This window comes from Protopterus annectens, chromosome 6.part1 (assembly GCF_019279795.1).
Source record: "Protopterus annectens isolate FY-2018-M chromosome 6.part1, PAN1.0, whole genome shotgun sequence".
NCBI classification, from domain to species: Eukaryota; Metazoa; Chordata; order Ceratodontiformes; family Protopteridae; genus Protopterus; species Protopterus annectens.
In genome coordinates this window covers 519,868,207-519,881,293 of record NC_056738.1, presented here as the reverse complement: position 1 = coordinate 519,881,293, position 13,087 = coordinate 519,868,207, and the positions used below count along the sequence as shown (strand labels likewise).

Here is a 13,087-nt window from a genome sequence, read left to right as displayed (position 1 = left end):
TAAAATATTGGCAGATTCAATCCGTAACAATATAAAAATCAAAGGAATATATGTTTATGAATAATACAATTCTAAAGTAATGCTATTTGCTAATGACATATTACTAGCATTATCCAATACAAAAGAGACATTAGAAGAATTAGATATATTGACAAATTTCATATGACTTCAGGACTCCATTTCAATAAATCAAAATTTTTATTTTTAAATAAAAAAAATAACTGCAGACTAAGGGGGATCATATCATAGGGAAACAAGAATCTACTTTAAAATATCTAGGAATTGAGTTATGCAAGGATAATAATTAGTCTCAAAAAACTACAATAATATCATCACTATAATTAAAATCTCTGTGGAAAAATGAAACAAAATAATATTAACATTTGAAGATAGACTACAGTTAATAAAAATGGTTTTACTGCCCAAGATCCTATATATAGCCTTGGCAATACAACTGTTACCAGAAAGGAATATACTTAAAGAAATAAATTAATGCCTAATAAAACTGTTATGGTTTCCCAAATGAAACAGAATAGCTTTAATACATCATATCAGACCATGGAAACAGGGAGGATTAAACTTTCCTGATATAGAAATACACATAAAAGCATAAATTTCTAAAACAATTTCAGACTGAATAAGTCCAAATTACTCTGCAAATTGGAAGGAATTACTAACTGTAATGTCAATAAATTAATATGATTTACAAAAAAAATTTCAAATAGATAAAAAAACAATTTGCCATGACACATATATATCAGTTTGCAATATAGCATAACTAAACCCACTAAAACTCATATGATTATTACACTGACTCATATAGGAAAATTATTAATGCAAATATAGATTTAAAAATCTGGTTTGATCTTTTAACACCATTTATACTCAAAGAACTTTCCACATAAAATACATAGAGAAATTATTAATTCTTGGCAATAGAAAGGATTTGTTTGTTGGCTCCAATGTATCAAAGAACTAAAAGTTTTAGATATGCAAGTAATAAAAACATACAAAATTCCACAACAGGACTGACTAACTTTACAGAGTATTATGTCATATTCGCAAGATTTAAGTAAAATAACTAACAATTCTTCATTTAAAGAAATACATAAATTTATGAAATACATATATGAAATCATATATAATGACTTTGACATGGGAAACAGTATTTCAAAATTTTACAAAATATTGATAAATTATAAAACAACACCCAAAACCTCACATTGGAAATATATAACAAAAGGACACAATACAATTAAATGAAGATATTAAAACAAATATCTTATCGATAAAATATGCATCCTTTACACAATACTGGAAAGTTTTTAATTGGAAATGCTTACACAGAGGATTGTTAACCCCAGATAGAATCAGTAAAATTAGATCTTTCATAAAAGGAATATGTTGGAGATGTGAGCAAGTACACAATGCAGACTGGATCCACATTTTCTTTGATTGTGTTAAAATTAAGCCATTTTAGAATGGTATTAATAACTTTCTATAAGCTTTATTTAATTAATAATTTTATTTAACTAAAGCTCTTGTATTATTAAATGTGAATGAAGGTTCTCATTTGAATAGGTCAAACATGAATCTAGTATGGACTATACTTGCAATTTCAAGGAAGTGTATAACAAGAAGATGGAATACAAACAATACCAAATTTGGAAGACATTTACAGCCTACTGAAGACCACAGCATTATTGGAAATTAAAATTAAAGAACTAAGAATTTATCCAAAGCCATTTATCAACAACCCTTGGGCAAAAGTCTTATCGTTGATTGATACTATACAATAATTGATCAGATACTCTGATAATGGATTGGACATACTTATAAAATAACTATATATATTAAGATCTGTTATAGTGTCAGGCTAATGTAAATAGTGTACATAGTTATTTAAGATGTTATGTATAAATACTATGGAATTCATTCAAATGTATTTGAAAAATAATAAAAAAAAGTTTTGAGAGGAGGAAAAAAAAAAGAAAGACATTTCTTCCACAGGAGAATCTGAAGAAATATTTTCTTCTGATTAGTTTTCAGGTGAAGACACATGGGAACCATAATCTAATCCAACCTTTTCAATGTCAGAATCAGACTCTGAATCAGGAGAGCAAGAGTTTTCCCTTTTTGAATGGAGATGGGGATGGGAAGCAGTCTTAAGTGACTTAAAGGCCTTAAAATACATTTAGCTTCTTTCAAAGTAGGGGTAGAAGGAATGAAAAAGTGTTTTCATTTTCAGAGGTATCACTTTTCACAGAAATATGGATGGAAAGTCCCCAGTAGGCCCTTACCTGCCCAATGTCTCAAAACTAATTAACTTTAAAAACTGAATGATGACTAATGAAGTGCTGCAAGACTCTGTCACCACACTGGTTTTCTCTAATGACTTAATATGCTTTTGTGAAGGCCAAGAGAAAAGTAGACAGCTCTGCACACTGTGGAGAAGATACTGAGGTGGCACTGGGGACTGTGGAAGGAAGCTAAAAATGCAGCTAACAAATAGCCAGCAAGAAGCTGAGAATATACCAAACTAAATTTCAGCTCACAGACAAATTTAAGTTAGCGGTGATCAGAAATCCAGGGGCAGAAATAAAATGCAGATAGGCAACAGCAGTCAACAGATGTGAAACAGAGTCAGAGAAACTAGTCTACACTACAAAAGTATAACCAACAAAAAAAAGTGTGGCAGTGATACGGCCTCATGGGCCACTGGTGAGATCTCATCTAGCTTGATGTATCCAGCTTTATAAGCACTATATAGTGCTGATAAAGCCAACTAAATCTGTGAAAGCTTCATTAAACTTAACATGTACATGGACTGGGAGAAGGATTAAAATAAAGACAGAGATGCTGTGCTCAGCCTGATGGCCTCTATCCATAATTTCTCAGGGTATGCAAAACCTTCACTGCAACGCCACTCAGACATATATAGTTGCTTCCTCTCCACAGTCACAATTCCTGAACTTTGCAGAGACACTAGTAAAGCAACCATTCCAAGGTCTGGCTCAAACAATAAGCCAGACCCTTACAGACCCACTGTTCTACTATCCCTCTACTAAAATCCTGGAAAAGGCTGCATCTGAAAGTTAAAATCACGTCTTGACTCATGGCTATTATCCAGCAAATAACATGGCTTTTGATAGGCCACATTAATATTCTGCATTTTGCACTCTCGCTCATGGTGTACTTAACTCGCTGGAAACTAGACATACTGTTGCAGTTTTCTCTGATCTTTCCAAAGTTTTCACTTCACTAACCACTTTAATAACTAAACAGCTCTCTCCTTCTGTGGTTTTAACCCTTCCAACAAACTGGTTCTTTGGCTAACTTCAAAACTGGTACTTTAAAGTGAACCACAGAGCATGGATAGTCTCAGTAAAACTGATACATGTGTTCTGAAGTGCAGTGCACTGTTCTGGGACCTTTGTTATTTACTTTCTACAAAAATGCTCTCACACCTCATAATTTTCGGTACAGCAGAAATATGCACTTATATGCTGATTGCAGGATCAATTTAGCCTCCTAAGAACTTAAAAAAAAATGTCAACTAACCTTAGCAACAAAATATCAGTTATGCTATCCTCTGCAACAGCTAGCCTTAAAAGTCAACTTCAGCAAAATTGTTTTTTTGAAAACTGAGCACCTTAATATGGTCAAAGAATTATGATCATTGGTCTAGTTGGAAAACTACTGAAGAGTGTCCTAACTTATCAATACTTACTAACATGTCCAGATCCTTCACTTTTTTAGCAACCACATACATAAAATGAATGATGAAATCTCAGGCCTGCTGTATGCCTGTTACACAGTCAACAACTTACTTAATAAAGCAACATAGTTTTACTGTTCTGCTTTATACCCTTGAGTACTTTTCTCCTTGTTACTGAATTACAATTCATACCATACAACAGCTTCAAACTATGCAAAATAACATCTGCAGATTTATAAGTTAAACAATGTGGCTACCCATTAAATGAAGACTTACCCACCATCTCAAGCATCCTTCTACTAAAAAAATATTTACCTAGAACACTGTAGCTCTTTAAAAACATCAAGTAACTAAAATTTCTAGTGAAAAAACAATACTCATTCCCCACTTCTACTTCCATCAGGGTGACCTTATTTACTGTCTCACATTCGAAATGTCTTCTTCAGAACAGAAACATTAAAGTTGAATGCTCTACAAATTGAACATATAAGCAGTAAACAAACTGGTTAGTTTGCTAACCAACTTCAAATAGATCACATACAAGAATAAGGGGTTGCTACTCTGATTACTTAAATTGCACCTATTTAGATGTGCTACTCCAAGGTCTACACTTGACTTAAGATCATACTGGTTATCTAAACACATGTTTTTCTTAACTGACAGCATTAGATATTAAATTTTATATCCATTTTAAGATGACCTAATGTGTTCTCTGCCCGCAGTACACTATAATAAGTTACAACTGAAAAATTCCTTGTGGTCCAGCTGACACACTTCTAAATAAACAAATATGTAACGCATCACAGGTATATAAAAAGGAAATAAATAGCATGGAGAGAAAATGACAATGTTTCGTTAGAAAACAGAAAAGCACTATGGAGCTGGAAGGAAGAAATGACTGAGGGCAATTACATTATTCTACATAAAAGCAATGGTGGATAGAAGTTAGATGCATGCTAAACATCATGCAGTGTTGCTAAGGATGGCAAGCGGAAGTATATTTTAGACACAACTATAAAGAAACAAATGGTTCATAATGTTGCATACAAGCAGAGAGCAGAGACCAAATTTATTTTTCTCGCATCCCTACCAAGTAGCCATTATAAACTTCCTAACCTTTTTTCTTTACTCCATTATTGTGCAAAATCCACTTACTTAAAACATTTCACTGCTGACAGTTTCACAGCTCAGCAAATTACCACTCACTTGGAATTTAAGTTTGCTTTCTCCTTTTTCTCTTTCTCTCTTGTGCAAATTCATCATGAATGCCTCATAAGAGTCCTTCCAGAAGACAGCCATTCTCTCATGGTCTTTTCCAAATGTCTCAATCTCATACTGCTTCATCGATGGAATGATCTAAAAAAAGGAAAAACATTTTTTGTGCTTAATAAGGTACACATGGAAAGCAGAAAAGCACACAGTGGGAAAAGTGTCCTAACTTAGACCGTTTCTAGTCCATATAGTTCACTTCACAATTAACTCTCCCATCTTTAACCTATTATCTCCTTCTACTGTCCTCTTATTCCTTCATATTCTGTTACTCTTCCACATTCAGTCACACCCTATTGTTTTATGCTCGCTATCCTTGCTTTATGCCAATATCACTGGTCTTTTAAGTTTCTTCTCTCCACCGTCTCTTATGATGACCCCCCCCCCCCAAGACAACTCCATGTTAAAACTGACCTAAAGTTCTTCTCAGGAGTGGCTGTCATCTTATTGATAAGTTTACTTATTTTAACTGGGCATTGAGAATTCAGCATACATCAACCAACTAACTCAACTCTTTTAGGAAGCACACAACTGGGCAGAAATGTAATAAGCTTGGAAGCAGTTGCTGATAAACATGACCTGTTAACAGTAATAAAAATTTTAAAAAGCAAGCCACCAAGGCAGTATTTGTGTGAAACACATGTTTATTTAGCATTAAATATTGTCAAAGTAAAACCAACTAAGCGCTTTAGTCAAGAAACATGAACTGGCTTCATCAGAGTCACTCAGTTATGATGTAACTTCCTTTATGTACTCTAATTACTTAAGCAATTATTCATGGTTTTGCTTGCATCAATGAAATTACCCTGACAAGGTATACTTCCCCCTAAATACGTCATATACAGAATAACATGCTGTAAACCACAATAATCGGTACTCTAATGAAGCCAATCCATGTTTCTTGGCGAAAGTGCTTAGTTGGTTTTACTTTGACAGTGTTTAATGCTAAATAAACTTGTGTTTCATGCAAATACTGCCTTGGTAGCTCACTTTTTTTTTAATTACTGCTTACAAGTTTTTGAGCCATTTGGCTTGTCTTTTGTTACATGACCTGTTATCTGTGTTCCACCTGAGACTGAAAACCACAATAATGAATTGCACTGATCTACCCTACCATAAATATTTGAGAGTATGTGGTTTGTACTTCTACTACTAAAGTCTAGAAACAGCAACAGGAATACTTTCTGTGGCCTGTCAGTATGCTGTTAATTCATGTAAAAAAGAAGTTATGTACTCATCATAACGTTCCATGTTTGTAGTCTATCTCTCCCTTCATTCTTACATATGGGTTCGGAGCCGATCCTCGGCTCCGACTTGGCCAATTACAAAGCTCAAATTCTCTTAGTTGGCTCATAGCAAGGTAGTTATCCCACAGTGCACTAGTAAGAATCCCCAGATCTCATTTGCTGCTGACTATAAAAGTGATAGAAAAGTTATCCACAGGGAACAACAAAGATGAAAGGTCTCCACCCTACCAAAGGTAATACTATCCTGTCTCCAGATCCTCCAAGGATACATGGACGGGGGTAGGTGGGTGGGTCCGTAAGAATGAAGGGTGAGATGAACTACAAACATGGAACGTTACAGTGAGTACATAACTTCTTTATGTTCCGTAGTCCTATCTTGCCTTCATTCTTACATATGGGACAGCGTCCCTAGCACCATTTTCTCGGGTGGCTCACGGGAATATACTCCTAAGAACCGTGGAACCAAAGGGGGCTCTACCCCTTGAGGTCAAATCCAATTTGTAATGAGTAAGGTATGAGGGTTAGCCCAAGTTGCTGCTGCTCAAATACTGTCACATTTGGGTCTCTGGTTTGAAAGGCAGCAGATGTGGATAGGGATTGGGTAGAATGAGCCTTAATTTTAAACGGACGTTCTTTTCTATTGGAAGAGTAGATAAAAGAGATACAGTTGGAAATCCAATTAGATAGAGTTTCCTTGGAGGCTGGCAGACCTATCCCAGTTTCAGAAAAGGATACGAACAATTGGTCTGATTTTCTAAGTTCCTTGGCTCTATGTAGGTAGAACCGTAACTGTCTATGAACATCAAGTTGATGAAATTTATTTTTTGCACTGTTTGAATGATTAGGAAAAATACAGGCAGTTTGATAGTTTGGTTCAAATTAGAGCAAACTTTGGGGATGAAGGAAGGGTTTGTACAAAGGGAAACTATCTCTATGAAAAATCAAGTAAGGTGGTTTGACTGACAGTGCTTGCAACTTTCACCCTTCTAGCGGATGTAATAGCTACTAGAAAAATGGTCTTCCAAGACAAACTTCAGTTCACAATAATGTGCGGGTTCAAAAGACGGGGAAGTAAGTTTGGACAGAATGAAATTTAGATCCCAAGGAGATGCAGGTTCCTGAAAGGGAGGTCTTAGCAAGGTAGTGCCTTTAAGGAAAGTTTTACACAATCTGTGAGCCATCAGATTAGGCTCATGTTGTCCCAAATGAAAATTGGATAGCGCTGCCAGTTGAACTTTAGTTGTAGCAGCAGCTGATCTCTGATGGAAAAGTTTGCTTAGGAATTCTAACATCAAGGGGATGGGTGCTGTGTAAGTATCTACATTTTTTCTCTTTTGCCCAGATAAAAATCTTCTCCATTTGCTAGCATATAATTTCCTCGTGGAAGGTTTGTGGGAAGACGTGAGGATATGGGTCACTGCAGGTGAAAAATCATGAAGACTGACTAGGGATGGAAGTGGAGCAGCCACACTGTCAAGTTGAGGGTGTGGAGGCAGGGGTGAAGGGAACCTGACCTGTGTCAAGAGGTCTGGAACTGGGTCCAGAGTCCATGGATCATCTAGGAGATGAGGCCCAAGAAAGGGGAACCAAATCTGATGAGGCCAGTAAGGAGTGATCAGAATAATTTTGCTTCCTGGATCAATTTCGATATGTGCGGAAAGGGGGGAAATGCATAAAGAAGTCCCAGAGGCCAATTGTGAACAAGCGCATCTCTCTGCGACTCCCCCGGGGGGGGGGATAAGGAAGAAGTAGCTGCTGCATTTGGCGTTGATTGAACTGAAACAGATCACAGCAAGGCTGTCCCAATTTACAGAAAATCTGTTCCGCAACTTTCTGATTTAGAGACCACTCATGCGGCATCAAGATTGCCCTGCTGAGCTTGTTGGCTATCACATTGGCTGTCAACAAAGAAAGCACTGGGAAGATATTGCCCACTGTCAAGCACGAAGAGCCTCTCGACATAGGGGGTAAGATCTGGTTCCTTCTTGCTTGTTTAGATACCATACCACTGACATATCTGATTGGATTGCTATCGTCCCTAGAGGAAGAAAGTCGTGAAGTGCTTGCAACACTAGTACCACTGTTCTCATCTCCACGACTTTGATATGCAAGTTAGCCTCATGATCTTGCCATGTGCCTTGGACAGTCCTGCCTAGATAATGCTCCCCCCATCTGGGAGGCATCCATGGTCACAGTTGCAACAGGTTGGCGAGGAAGGAAGGGTGTTCCTGTCGTCAGTTGATCGGACTGAATCCACCAACAAAGGTCCTTTGTGCAAGATTCCATTATGAAAATATGATGAGACAGAGGTAGTTGCTGAAGAGACCACTGGGAAAAAAGTAGCCATTAAAGGATTCGCATATGCAATCTGGCTAGTGGAACTAAGAGTTATGGTAAAAGCCATGGTCCCCAAATGTTTCAGCACGGTCTTGGCCTTGACTTTTTTGTTGAGGAAGTAAGCTGTATATCTGACAATAATAAAACCAGCTCAGTGACAACCTCTGGCAGTTAGAAGTATTTAGCAAAAATTGTCTCTTCAGACCAAAAACCAAAGTCATAAATCCATATAAAGGAGAAACAATAGATGAATCCTTGGATAAAACAAATTTCCTTTATTCGACAAGTATAACAGGTAAGCGCTTTCACCGAAATGGCTTCTTCAGACCTCTATGATGTTAGACTGCTATATACTGGCTCTATTTATACATGAAGCAATAAACCTGCTCAACCATAATTGCTTAATTATCAATTAACAAGTTAAAGAGATATACAAACTAAACATTTTAGAACCTCAGAATGCATGGACTAAAAACTATAAGAACAAAAGAAAAGGAATATAAAATACATAACTTTTAAATACATTCATAAAAACATAAATATATTTACTTAAAAGTCAGCCTCCTATTTTTGAGTGCTGGCTTAATAGGTATCTTTTCATTAAGGCCAGGAAATATATGTGCTTGCAGTCTAATTATCCATTTCATTTCAATCCTTTCAGTGAAATTCCTGACATCACCACCTCGTACATTAGGTCTATTTATATATATTACCATAAACTTGAATGTATGTGAGACATCTGTAGCTAAAGTATGTATGCATTTATACCAGATTTGATCCGTATCTGGTACAGATGCTCTCTAACCCTGTCTGAGTCTTCTGTCAGTTTTTCCATCGTAGAACACAGAACAAGAGCAGCACATGGCAAGGTAAACAACATGTTCGGTGTTACAATCTGCTGTGACATCAAATTTATGTATTTGCAAAGTTATGGGATGTACGAAATGTGTCGAATCAGAAATAAAAGAACAAAAATTACAAATATGACACGGCCTGGTTCCATGACACAGATCAGCTTGAACAGGGTAAAAACTACTAATGGAATGACATAACAGTCTGAATAAATTCTCCTTGTTCTTAAATAAGAAATGTGGTTGATCACCAACAATATTTCTAATCAAGGGATCTATGGTTAATAAATTCCAGTGTTTAATTATTACGTCCTTGATACGATGGAAATCATGAGTAAAGAACAAAGATATTTTCTGTTTGGAAATATTACTACTTTCAGGCTCTCTAGATACTAAATACTGACTACACCCTTGTTCTGAATAATACGGGCATGCTTTACTCAACCTTATATTCTCAATGTTTCGGAAACTTTGACTTATCTCACTATCTTTATATTTCCTAGCAACCAACCAATCTATCATTAAGGTTAACAAGTTCTTTCTCGAAATTAGACTGAAGTGGGTTTAACCTGGAGGCTCTGATAGCCTGTCCCTTTACTACATTATTAAAAATAAATCCGGGGTGCATGCTATATCTATGTAGCAATGTATTCCTATAGCATGGTTTCCTGTAGACCCCTGTATTTAACTTACCTTGTAAGACGTTCAATATATACATCTAAGAAAGGAATACTTTCTTGGGACATCGAAATGGTAAATTTTAAATGATCAGTAAGTGAATTCACTTCTTCAAAAAACCTATTCAACTCAACATCACTTCCCTTCCAGAGAAAAAACAAGTCATCTACAAAGCGCTTATGGAATATAACAGATTCTTTGCAGCTAGATAACTGGAATAATTTGTCCTTCTCCCATGCTGCCATCACCAGGTTGGCGTAGCTATTGGCACACGAAGTGCCCATAGCCACACCATCCTTCTGTAGAAATATTTCATTGTCAAACAAGAATACATTGTTCTCCAACACTAATCTAAGTAATTTACAAATGAAATCAATTTTAGTGTCCAAAAAATCAGTATAGTTGGTTAAATACCTATATACACTATTGTATACCATGCTGATTGGGTATCATCGTAAAAAGGGATTTGACATCCATAGTTACTAATATAGACGGCAAATCAACAGGTATATTTACTGTTTCTCTATATAAATCGAGCAAAAATTGTTTTGTATCTCTCAAAATAACTGGATTTAAATTAACAACAGGTCTCAACATTTTCTCAACCAGCACAGAGAGGGGTTCAGTAACCCACCCCCTGCCTGCGACTATAGGTGTCATAGGTGGTCTCATGGGATATTTATGTATTTTCGGTAGTCCTTGTATAATAGGAATTAAGGGATGTACAACAAGTGGAGAATTCAACATATCAGTGTTAATCGCACCACTTCTAGATAAATCATACAAGCTACTAGAGACCACAGACATGTTTTTGTATATCGCTTTTCCTAAGAGAAACATAAAAAGTGGTATTACTCAACATTTCACGCATATAATAATGATATTCTATAGTATCTACAATAACTATTGGACCACCTTTATCTGCTGGTCTAATTGTAATATTATTATCTTTCCTTAGATTATTCAATGCTCTCTTCTGCTGGAAGGATAAATTATGTTTTCAAGTATTGGGTTGCATACCTCTAGAGTTAGTGTATATATATATATATATATATATATATATATATATATATATATATATATATATATATATATCTTCTTCAACAGTTTCGCAAAAGGCATCCACTAATGGATGTAAATTAGGAACAAAGACACTAGGTTTCCTAAGTTGTGGAACATGCGTATTACTCTCTGCATTATTAAATATCAATTTAAGTTGAACATTACGTGCAAACAGTTTGACATCTAAAATAGTATCTGGAATGTTACTGTAGGTTGTCGGTATAAAGGAAAGCCCTTTATTAAGGACTTCCATCTCATATTTATCTAACTGTCTATGTGAAAGATTCCACACTAGGTGGTCGCTACCTTTTCCCACATCTTCTTCAGAGTGGGTCCCCTCAACTCTCCTACTGGGGCTTTTCTTTTTTGCCTCCCCCTGCTCATAGAGCGGCTTCTGCCTCGACTGTGCATATTGGGGCTTGGGAAAGGGGTTTGATGTGTGTATCCAATGTTACTATTAATGATTTTCCTATGAACTACAGGTTCAGTAACTTGATGTGATAAAATTTCATTCACATTAGACTCCCTTATACTCTCTCCATTCTCTATACCTCTATTATCAGGTTCAATAGTGTGGGTATTGTTACATGAATATACATTCCCTGCACTCACACTGGAAGTGGTTTCATCACTATTGTTATTACTTAAGTTATCATTAGCATTATTAACGCTTCTACCATTAACATCCAAAGTCATTGTAACATTTTTAGAAACTGAAACATTATTACAACTAGAAGATGAACTCAAAGAGTTCAATACAAAATCAGACATTAAACTATTAGTAGTGCCATTATAACTCGGCCGTTTATTATGGGTTGAGTAATTATTTCTTGGCCAAGTAAAGACTTGGCCGTGTGAAAAGTCATACAAGTCCCTTTGGAGCTTGTGCTTCTTCTGTTCTAACAAACGTCTTTCATATAAGAAGGCATTGTCCAAAAGGCATTCCATCAACGGTTCAATTGAAGCTTCTGGGAAGCACATATACAAGTCAGTTTGTTGTTTATTAATCAAGTCTACCAACTTTTTCTCCGCTGGGGCAAAAAATTCATTTAAGAGGGACATATAACCAATGCTCACCTCTATATTCAATTGCTGCCATCGATACAGCAATTCCGGATAGGCATCACCAACTTGGAAGACCTCGGGGAATCACTTTTCTTTTTATGCAAGTTTCAAAATGAAAGCTTTGAAGTTGAAGATGCTTCAACTTCAGGATATTGATTTCTAACACTGTAACTGCTTCATTTAAAGCCTCAAAGTCAATGTTCCTGCTTAGCTCTTCATTTCCGGTATTCTCTCCAGTATAGTCAGAGGATTTACGTTATTAGTTACGTAGTCAATAACACGAGAACTAAATTTTTTTATCTCTCAACGGCTTATCCGGGTTATAAGGCAACTCAACAATGTTACCTTCTGCATCTGCCATGGTCTCACAACGGTGATAAAGTAAATAAGAAAATTATTGTCTGACATTTTTCATTTTTTCAGTGCTGAGTATCATTTATTTCGCAGCAGTGTTGGATATCTGTTTTATATATTTTCTTATTTACTTTACCTCTGTTTGACTATACTGGACAGAGTAAGTTCCAAATCCTATCTGGTCTGCGGGGACAGTTTGGATGACTGATGTCCTTGGGTGGAACATCTGGGATTTGCTTGGGGATGCAGGGTGGAAGAAAGAAGGGTATGGAGTATCCTCTGGTGATTGTTCTTTGTACTCACTTGTCTTGGGTGATGCTGAGCCAGGCTTCTGGATTCAAAGATAAGCGACCCCCGAGTGGCTCCAGAGAAACCCAGCTGGGCCCCACATCAGGAGCACTGATAGGGACAGCCACGAAAAGAATCGTGGCCATCTTGGTTTTGCAGACCCCCCTGCCTCTAGGGTGACATCTACCATTAGCTCCTCCTCCCCTGCCTCTGAAGGA

The 13,087-nt window shown here is 36.4% G+C and overlaps 1 protein-coding gene across 1 annotated transcript in view; it reads right to left on the bottom strand.

The window, feature by feature from the left end:
* NBEAL1 (neurobeachin like 1) overlaps window positions 1-13,087 on the bottom strand; it is a 2,263,075-nt gene that overhangs the window by 967,973 nt on the left and 1,282,015 nt on the right. The window contains exon 35 of the mRNA XM_044075407.1: window positions 4,925-5,074. Within this exon, the coding sequence (XP_043931342.1) occupies window positions 4,925-5,074 (150 nt within the window). The remainder of the gene's footprint in view (window positions 1-4,924; window positions 5,075-13,087) is intronic.